Source organism: Sinocyclocheilus anshuiensis, unplaced genomic scaffold (assembly GCF_001515605.1).
Source record: "Sinocyclocheilus anshuiensis isolate Anshui unplaced genomic scaffold, SAMN03320099.WGS_v1.1 scaffold819, whole genome shotgun sequence".
In the NCBI taxonomy this organism is placed as follows: Eukaryota; Metazoa; Chordata; class Actinopteri; order Cypriniformes; family Cyprinidae; genus Sinocyclocheilus; species Sinocyclocheilus anshuiensis.
This window is the reverse complement of record NW_015548238.1, coordinates 535,202-545,840: the sequence shown is the minus strand read 5'-3', so window position 1 is coordinate 545,840 and position 10,639 is coordinate 535,202. Positions and strand designations below refer to the sequence as shown.

Here is a 10,639-nt window from a genome sequence, read left to right as displayed (position 1 = left end):
CTCAGCTAAATGTGACTATTAGCTTAACAGCTGTATTCCTTGTTTGCTAGCTAGCTATGCACATACATCATACAATGTTAAAAATGTTCTACATTATGAACCTTAACCCAAAAACTTTTAGCTTCATACACTGTAGATAATTGTGACCCTGCCTGTGGAAACCCAGCTAAAGTATTTTTTTAGTGGATGAGTAATTCACTCCTTGACTTGCTTAATAAAAGCCTCCTTTGAGATCGTTTTGACCGACATGTTTATTGTGTATTATTTTAAACGTGTTTATTGCTAAGTTTAGTGTGGCAAAATAGAAGCGTAATTCGCGTGGAGTGTATCTGGTTGTCATGACAACCTCACGCGCTTCCTGCTGCTGCTCTATGTAATCAGAGTGTGAATTTGTAGATTTTATATAGCAAAACTAAAATGTGTTTAAAAATGCGACTGATCAAATCGTCCGGCTCGGTTTGCCCCCCTCGAACTCGAAGACATCTCTAATTTGACAGTTTACCATGTGATCTCACTCAGTGACTCTAGGCTACGTAGGACGGGACGAAACCATGCAGTGAATGGGGGGAGATAATTTTGCTGGAAATGCAGAAATAAGCCGTAATTTTGTTGTATTTGTTACTCTTTGGTAGACACATTTATAATTTCTATTACATTACTACTACTACTGTTACTACTAATAAAACAGTTCTCTGGGGGCCCCAAAAGTGCGTGGGCCCTTAGAATCGTCCTAACTCCCCCCCTTAGCGGCGCCCCTGACTGTGACTGGTGTGGTGCAGGACAATTTTTGCACTGATCTTCAACTCTGTGACATTTAAGATTCAACCCCAAAAACATGTAATTGAAAACATGTTTTGAAAGAAAGTCCATGGGTTATTGATATTTCTTCAATTATAAAACCCAACATATATAGGATAGTGTTACTACCAGAATTTACGTTTCAGTTATCGGAGTTATTATTCAAATAATATGTACAGTATATGAATTCCATACTGAACGTACTGTGACAGAGTTGAAAATATGTAATGCATTAGGGTTAGTGTTAGTAATGATAAATAACTATTGGCTGTAACCACATATTTAGGGGAAGGGGTCCCTCAATGTCTATGATGGTTATTTCCTGAAAGTTCAGCAAACAAACAAACATATGTATATAATAATATCTTCAGTAAGAAATGGCCCATGAAAATTATGTTAAACTTTTAGCGTAATGGCACAGGCAAAAATGACATGCAAAAAAAAACATGACATTTTGAAATAAATCAGCCAAGAAAATGAATCACTCACGGCAGTTGAGTTCATCACTGTTGTCTCCACAGTTGTCAACGCCGTCACATTGTTTAGACACTGGCAGACACACTCGGTCATTATGGCAGCGGAACTGTCTGCTGGGAGGACACTGGAATCTCTCTGAAAAACACACAGAATAAAAACACCCAAACTCTCTTGATGTGAAATTTCAGACGATTTCACCAGCAGAGTCAGACTGAACCCCAAACATTCAAAAGTTTGTGGAACAGTTTGCTACTAACACAGTAAATAAACCTACGCTCCTGATGTAAATGAAGCTGCACTGCTAATGCAAATGAAGAATCCTAAGGCCTGTTTCACACTTCTTTTCACACCCACATTAACAGGTTGCAATATTCACGCTGAATGCAAAAGATAAAGTCCCTGACATGTACACACAGAGGTTAAAGGGTGCAGTGCAGTAATATGGTGAACAGGTGGCTTGTGTCATAGCTGTTACTATAGTGTGTATTTAATTACACTTGCAATTCTATATTGACCAGCATCCAGGAAAGAATCTGTTTAATATCCGAAACATAAGGCTTATATTCCTAAATATTTACAGTGCACAGTGGGCAGGATTCCATTAAATTATTTACAATGAAGAGACAAGAAAATGTCAAACAATCTGAGCAGAACCCATCCCAAATAGGTCAAAACAAAGAAAGCGCTAACATGAAGCCAAATTCAAATACAGTAGAATTCTGACACTGATGCACATCAGAATCCAATCAGAACTTAGATTCAACATCATCATGATCAAACTATGCAAAATATCTTTCATTTGTGAAGTGTTTAATTTGCTGAATTATTCAAAAACAGGCATTGACAGATGGGGATTTAATATACAAATCACCTTGGTTTTAATTAACCGCAAAACATGTTTTAATGTTATACAAAATAACAAAAGCCTGATGCAAGATTTTGGTCATATTGTCCACCCCTAATGCACTTGCATGTGCCACAGTTCTGGGAAATATTTAGGAGAGAGTCTGAGGGGAAAATGAAGTGCTAATTGAGCTGGATAAAAAAAAAATGAACTACTCACTGCACACGTCTGGGTTCTCATCTGAATTGTCTCCACAGTCGTCCTCGCCGTCACACATCCAGCCCAGCGGCTTACACAGAGTGTTATTACACTGAAACTCATCCAGAGGGCAGAATCGACCCACTATACACACACACACACACACACACACACACACACACACACACACACACACACACACACACACACACACACACACACACACACACACACACACACACACACACACACACACACACACACACACACACACACACACACACACGCGCCCCTATACACACACACACACACACACACACACACACACACACACACACACACACACACACAGAGAGAGGGTAACTCATCTGTATTCATTTCAGCACAGCCGCACAGCAATTATTGTGAATGTCTGTGTGTGTGTGTGTGTGTGTGTGTGTGTATAAAACACTTGGCAGCGCATCTTCAGAAAGACCTCCTTGAATACTAAAACCCTCTCCAGAGAGTCTGATGACTCTAATTAATACTGCAGGCACTGATTTACGGGAAATGCTGTTGTTTAAAGGAACAGTTCAACCATAAATAGAAATTCTGTCATTATTTACTTACCCCATACCAAAAGTACCATAAACGTAGCCCATACAACTTATGCCCTACATTTCAAATTGAAAGTTAACCACTTCACCTTGTGTTAACTACACATATGTATGTAGATAGAATCTAGACAAGAATGCGGGCTAAGATTAGCAAATAATGACTTTTTTGTCTGTTCCTCACACAAAGCTATTTTGTATGACTTTAGAAGATATGTAATATAGTGCACACATCGTATGGACTTCTTTTATGGATATGTGGTCACTATAAATTATCATTAGAAAAGAGCTATAAGAAGATTCTTCAAAAATTGTCTAAAGCAAACAAAGTGAAAGGAAATGTTCACCCAAACAAGGAAACTTGCTTAAAATTCACTCACCTTCAGACCATCCAAGATGTAGATAAGTTTGTTTCTTCATCAAAACAGATCAGAAGAAATTTGCCATTGGATGCTCTGCAGTGAATGGGTGCCGTCAGAATGAGAGTCCAAACAGCTGATAAAAACATCACAATAATCCACAAGCAATCCACACCACTCCAGTCCATCAGTTAACATCTTGAGAAGTGAAAAGCTGCATGTTTGTAAGAAACAAATCCATCAAGATGTTTTTAACTTCAAAACACTGTGTCTGGCTAAAATACAAGTCCTCTCTCCATAATATTGCCTTCTCCAGTGAAATATTGTCTTGTCTGAACCAAGAGAGAAATATGCACAGATCAAGCACTGTTTACAAACAAAAACAGCCCAAAACAGTTCTAAACAAATTTGTTGGTGAATCTGAAGGACTTCAGGGGATGGACTTTTCCCCTGGAGAAAGCAATATTATGAATTATGGACTCATATTTTGGCTAAAATTTTGGCCTAAATGCCTTAATGATGGATTTGTTTCATACAAGCAGCTTTTCACTTCTCAAGACATTAACTGATGGACTGGAGTGGTGTGGATTACTTGTGGATTATTGTGATGTTTTTATCAGCTGTTTGGACTCTCATTCTGACGGCACCCATTCACTGCAGAGCATCCATTGCTGAGAAAGTAATTTAATGCTAGATTTCTCCAAATCTGATGAAGAAACAAACTCATCTTGGATGGCCTGAGGGTGAGTATATTTTCAGCAAATTTTAATTTTGGGGTGAACTATTGCTTTAATAATGACAGTTTCAGTTTTAGGTAACTATGGGCCCTATCATACACCCGGCGCAATGCAGTGTTTTTTGCGTTCAAAAAAGTGTTTTTTGCTAGTTTCATCCGGACACAGTTGTCATTTTCATGTCCTGCACCATGTTGTTTAAATAGCAAATGCATTTGCGCCCATTTGTGCGCTCATGGGCGTGCTGGTCTGAAAACGAGGTGTGTTCAGGCACATTGCTGGCGTGTTGCTATTTTGAGGCAACTGAAATAGACTGCACCATTGAACAACTAAAACCTGGTCTAAAGACAATGGCGCAGTAGTTTTTTTGTTGTTTAAAGAGTGCGTTAGTATAGGCGGGTCCACATCGCGCGTACACTCTGCTTATTACACACACAGGGACGCACAGCAGCACAAAACATGCCAAATATAAAAATTTAAAGGATTGCAATGTAAAAGATTACTATTGTGTAGGCTACATACTGTAAATATAAAAATGCCTACATGTCATAATGGATTAACAATGGATTGCATTGCATGTATCAGAATTAGGCTACCTATTTGCTCGCGCACGAGCAGCTCCGTTTCATCTCTGGAGACGCGTTCTGTCTTTGCGCTTGCAAATTCCGCCGTGTAAATAGCAAATCCGCCACGGCACGAGCGCAAAAGGCTCTTAAAGGGAATGGGAGATGAGACTCTGATTGGTTTATTGCACGTTATGGCCAAAACACACCCATTACTCATTAAGAGAATAGGGACAACCCTATTAGACTATGAGCCGGGCGCGCCGACCGTTTTTCCCGTCGTTAAACCAGCAAAAGTGGATTTGGACACGCCCTAAGTGCACTTGCGCCGTGCGCTTTAAACCTTGCGCTTAGATCGTTAAAATAGGGCTATATGTCTTTAAGATGTTTTTGCGTGTGTTTTTAACCTCCAATGGCGCAGTTCTCCTCGTCACTGCCATCCATGCAGTCGGCATCAGCGTCACACCTCCAGCGGAACGGGATGCAGTGACCGTTCTTACACTGAAACTGGTCGTTATCACACTTCACGTCACAGCCATGCTGCAAAATACACACACACACACACACACACACACACACACACACACACACGCATACACACACAGTACATACTGCAATGAGTATTTGCCATTTATGAGGGTCATCATTGATGAACATTCTGCTGAAGTGGGTGTTTTCCTGAAGCAGGTGTGAATGAGTGGTTTTGTGACTTACCTCGTCAGATCCGTCAGCGCAGTCATGATCTCCATCACACTTCCATCTGCCAGCAATACAGCGGCCGCTGGTGCAGGCAAACTCACTCTCAGAGCACTGCCTGGGCACTGACACAGACACAAAACACACACCATCTGGTCATATCTCAACAATATCCGTTCATATTTTAGAATACAGTAGGGTGAATCTTACAAAACCAGTCAAAAATATGTCCAGGTCACATTTCACTACACAATCAAAAGAAAGAAATTATATTTATATTTAGCATGAAGTTAATAAAACATGATAGGGTAAAGAATTTTTTTTTTTTACATCATGCCATTTGTATCTATCTATCTATCTATCTATCTATCTTCATATCTCAACAATATCCGTTCATATTTTAGAATACAGTAGGGTGAATCTTACAAAACCAGTCAAAAATATGTCCAGGTCACATTTCACTACACAATCAAAAGAAAGAAATTATATTTATATTTAGCATGAAGTTAATAAAACATGATAGGGTAAAGAATTTTTTTTTTTTACATCATGCCATTTGTATCTATCTATCTATCTATCTATCTATCTATCTATCTATCTATCTATGTATCTGTCTGTCTGTCTGTCTATCTGTCTGTCTGTCTGTCTGTCTGTCTATCTATCTATCTATCTATCTGTCTATCTGTCTGTCTGTCTGTCTTATCACAATAAAGCACATTGTTATCCCAATTCTCATTTGTAGTACAAAAACAAATCTCATTCTCATCACAGTAATGTATAAATAACTAAATAAAACATGTTTTATTGAATTTGTAAGTATTCATACACAACTGTTCAAAAGTTTGGGGTTGGTAAGATTTTGAAAGTAGTCTCTTCTGCTCACTAAGGCTGCATTTATTTGATCAAAAACAGAGTAAAAGCAATAATGTTGTGAAATATTGTGTATTAATATTGTGATATATTATTTCAATGTAAAATAAGTTTTCTATTATATAATATAATGTAATATATTTTAAAATGTCATTCAGGAAAATGTACTTCGTTGTCATGAAAAAATTATTGACATGGTGCAAAAAAATCTTAATTGCCCTAAAAACAAGCAAAATTGTCTAAAAACCAAATGTAATGGTAACGTGGCATGGACATTTGTTTTCTTGACATTCACCCAGAAGAGTCTCATTAGATCACGTCAGCTGTAGAAGGAGGGGTTTGTAGGTAATATGATTGTTAAGGGTGTACAGCTCAAACCAGAGGCACAAAGACAGATGGAGGTTTGGGTGTTTGGGAGCAGCAAGCAAAAAAAAAAAATTCAATCAATAACTGCTCAAAAACTACAGGAATAGGCTTCACAGTTGCTAGCTGCTGAGCACTGGAAAAGGCTCATTATTAATCATTGACCATCATCATTATATCTTCATTAACCATTTAGTTTTAAAGACTGTCAATCATACTTTTGGTTTTTCATGCATAGTGAAACAAAAAGGAACATTCAAGCCTTCCAGTGTCATCAGCGAGCAGCCATTGAAGCAGAAGTTCAGGACTGAAGTGGACATTTGAAAATGGAAACCTACCTCTATAACCCACATCAATGTGGCAGTGTGAAATTAAGAATAAACAAGATGTAGACACGTAAATGACCAGACGAAACAAAAACATGCACAAAGGGGAAAAAAAAGTTATCTTGTTCATTAAAGAGTGCTCATGAACAAATAAATTAGAATGACAATGATCTGGTTTTTCGGCTCATTTCAGCAGGGCCTTGCTTTCAGAACGCTCTGTTCCTGCTGTCATTGCTGTGATGTAAGGTGAAGCGTGTCTCTGGATGTGAGTGTGCCTGATATTTGTCCGGACCCGTGCAGTCTCAGCGTTCAGATGCTGCAGCGGACGGTGGAAACCTACCACACTTGTCCTCGTCCGAGTTATCCCCGCAGTCATTGTCATAGTCACACTGCCAGCGGCCGGGAATACAGCGGTTGTTTTTACAGCGGAACTGATACGGCTCACACGTCCTCTCATCTGCATATACAGTCACAATATTAATGCTCTTTAATTCTTCAGCAGCAGGGTCTAAAATGACTCTAAATTATAGAAATGCTGACATTTTAAAAGTTAAGGGAAAAGTCAAGTTAATCCAAAAATTCTAATTCTCTCATCATTTTACTCACCCTTATGTCATTCCAAACTCATAACAATTTTGTTAATCTTTGATATCAAATTATCAAAAAAATATATTTTTCAATGAAACCCAAGAGGTTTCTGTGTAGGGACTCCACTAAAAGTCCAGGTAACCAAAAATTAGAAGATTCAAAAAGCTCATAAAGGCATCACAAAGCAAAGCCATATGAATTGAGTGGTTTATTCCACGCGAGATATGATCACTTTATATGATGCACAGATTTAACTTTGGCTTGTGTGCCGCTTTTAAATCATTAAAAAATTGTATTCCTTGCTTTTATTAATGTGATTTTTTTTGATTATTTTAATTACTTTTATGTAAAGCACTTTGAATTACCATTGTGTATGAATGTATATAAATAAACTTGCCTTGTGTGTATTAACATAATATGCACATTAACATGAAAAACAGAGCGAATCACATATGGTAAATGTGGAAGCTTGTACATGCGTCACGTGCTAGAACGAACCTCATTGGTTCTTGTGCATCACTCACGCATGTTTGAGCTCTATGTATGTGTGTTGATCATTCATCATTTAAATGTAAATAAAAGCCTGAATTACATCTGTTCACCATATAAAGCTCACTCAATTCCTATGAATTTGTTTTATGAACCCTTTATAACCTTTTTGGATCCTCTAAGTACTGGTTAAAAATATCTTAATTTGTGTTTTGAAGATGAACCAAAGTCTTACGGGTTTGACACATGATGACATGAGGGTGAGTAAATGACGTCAATTTTCATTTCTGGGTGAACCATCTCTTTAAGTTTCAATTCAAATTTTCATTTTTAATTAGCAAAACAAGAAGTTTTAATCTCAGTTGCTAGTCTTAAATATGAGTGTATCAACACACCGCACTCCACTTTGGGTTCATCCGAAGAGTCGCCACAGTCATCCTCTCCGTCACATTTCCAGCGAGCTGGTATACAGCGGCCCGAATCTTTACAGCGGAACTCATCCACACCACACGTCATCTGAGCTACAGAGAGAGAGACATAAGAAAGAACTGAACTACTGATATCAACACATGCTGACTGATCGAACAATAACATCAGCAGATACATTTAGCCATTTTGAGAACATAACCATGCCTGTTTCTATCTGTCAATAGGCTTGACAATGGATAATGTACATTGAATTTTAATTCAAATTTGTATATAATGAGTTTTTAATTTAATTTCAACAATTTCCACTTACTGCAGTTGGCGGGTTCGTCGGATCCATCGACGCAGTCATTATCACGGTCACACACCCACACGCGCGGGATACACCGTTTGGTTATAGTGCACTGGAACTGGTTAGGCGCACACGTCACCTCCGCTACACACAAATAAACAGGTTATACTTCAGTCACATTAATATATAGTCTGACCTGTGTAGGGTAAAGCCTAAACCAAACATTTGCGTTTCTAGAGGGGGCCTTGGTAGAAATCACGTTCCGGGCTTTCCGGTGCCCATCGGTAGAAATCGCATTCCTCAGGCCCACTCGTGGCACCAACACTGGGACCAAATATTATGGCTCTAGCAGTGGAAACACTCCTGCTCCTCACCTATGCTCAATCTCTTGAAAACCACACACGTGAGTTTCTCCACCTGGCAAACTCTGTGCACTTCCTGGGCAGGTCCCTAACTGTTTTTTTCTATGTCTTTGAGAGACATTTTGTGCCTTTGTGGAGCTGGCTCTACAGCTGAGTGGATCCTCTTCACCATGGGTAAAGTTGAGGATCCTAACCTCCCAGTATCCGCTTCAGCCCCAGAGCTCATACAAGAGTCTGTTCCAGTCCCTGAATTGAAAATTTTTAATACTGAGCCCGAGGATGAGCACATGCCTGCCACAGACTTTGAGGCTGTGCACACACCTGCCATGGACCCCAAGCAGCACGAATGACTCACAAGTCCTATCCTCCTCCACCAGGAGCTTCTTCATTAGTTACCATGACTCCCCTCTTGCTCTTGCTCCGCCGGTTCTCCCCAGTCCTCCAGCTTCACCACAACATCTCCTGGCTCCGGAAGGTCTTCAATCCCTTTGGCTCAGCATTGTCCTCAGTCACACCGACTCTACCTTGGTCCTCCGATTCCCCTGGCTCCGCCTCTCCTGTTCGAATGTGTTCCCAAGATGGTGGCGCGTGCACACACTGCGGCTTCTCTCTCTTCCGACAGAACGGTGTTTTCGTGTTTTTTATCGTGTGAGTCGCAGTGTTTTAGTACGTAATCGTCGCGTCTATCTGTCTCTAAGCGCGCATACAGTCGTGAGTTTCTGCTCAATGTCGGTAGAACCACATTTTTAGAGCTAAACTCCGCGCACGCCGAAGAGCTGCGGGACCTCGGTCTGCTCCGGAGGCCTACACCATCACTGACCCCTACTGCTGCACCTCGCCCACAGCGGAAGCGCCACAAGTGGCGCGACAGGAAGCAGAAGAGGGGTAAGCGCGGAGGTATCCAGGCTAGGCTAGCGGCTAACCCACACAAGCCAGCTATCCCCACCATCGTACTGGCTAACGTACGCTCTTTGGACAATAAACTGGACTTCATCCGACTACTACGCTCAACTCAGAGGACTGTAAGAGACTGTTGTGTTTTTGTGTTCACGGAAACATGGCTCAAAAACAGCGTTCCGGACTGCGCTATTCATCTCGATCAGCTGACATGCTATCGAGCGGACAGAGCTCGCGTCGAGGGAGGTAAGACCCGCGGCGGAGGGCTTTGTGTTTACATCAATGACGTGTGGTGCCGCGATGCTGTTGTGGTCTGCAAACACTGCTCACCCCTGGTGGAGTTTATGATTATTAAGTGCCGGCCGTTCTATCTACCGAGGGAATATACAGCCATACTGCTCGTTGCTGTATACATCCCTCCCAGCTCCAACAACAATAACAGGAGTGAGGCACTGAATTAACTGTACCAGCACATCAATGAGCAGCAGACAGCCCACCCAGATGCTTTTCTCATATTGGCTGGTGATTTCAATCATGCAGACCTAAAGAGAGTGTTCCCAAAGATACACCAACACATAGACTTTCCAACACGGGGAAACAACATTCTAGACTTTGTTTACACCACACAGAGAGGAGCTTACAAGGCCCTCCCCCTCCCCCACCTCGCTGCCTCAGACCACATCACTGTCATGCTAATACCTGCATACAGACCGCTCGTTAAAGTCACCAAACCAGTTCACAAACAGATACAAGTGTGGCCGGAA

General features: G+C 40.6%; 1 protein-coding gene across 1 annotated transcript in view; it reads right to left on the bottom strand.

Annotated features, from left to right (window-relative positions):
- lrp1aa (low density lipoprotein receptor-related protein 1Aa) overlaps positions 1 to 10,639 on the bottom strand; it is a 200,232-nt gene that overhangs the window by 27,685 nt on the left and 161,908 nt on the right. Inside the window, exons 67-73 of the mRNA XM_016442040.1 lie at positions 8,638 to 8,760; positions 8,294 to 8,419; positions 7,162 to 7,278; positions 5,281 to 5,387; positions 4,974 to 5,106; positions 2,339 to 2,461; positions 1,288 to 1,410 (exon numbers count right to left, since the gene is read on the bottom strand). Of these exons, the coding sequence (XP_016297526.1) occupies positions 1,288 to 1,410; positions 2,339 to 2,461; positions 4,974 to 5,106; positions 5,281 to 5,387; positions 7,162 to 7,278; positions 8,294 to 8,419; positions 8,638 to 8,760 (852 nt within the window). The remainder of the gene's footprint in view (positions 1 to 1,287; positions 1,411 to 2,338; positions 2,462 to 4,973; positions 5,107 to 5,280; positions 5,388 to 7,161; positions 7,279 to 8,293; positions 8,420 to 8,637; positions 8,761 to 10,639) is intronic.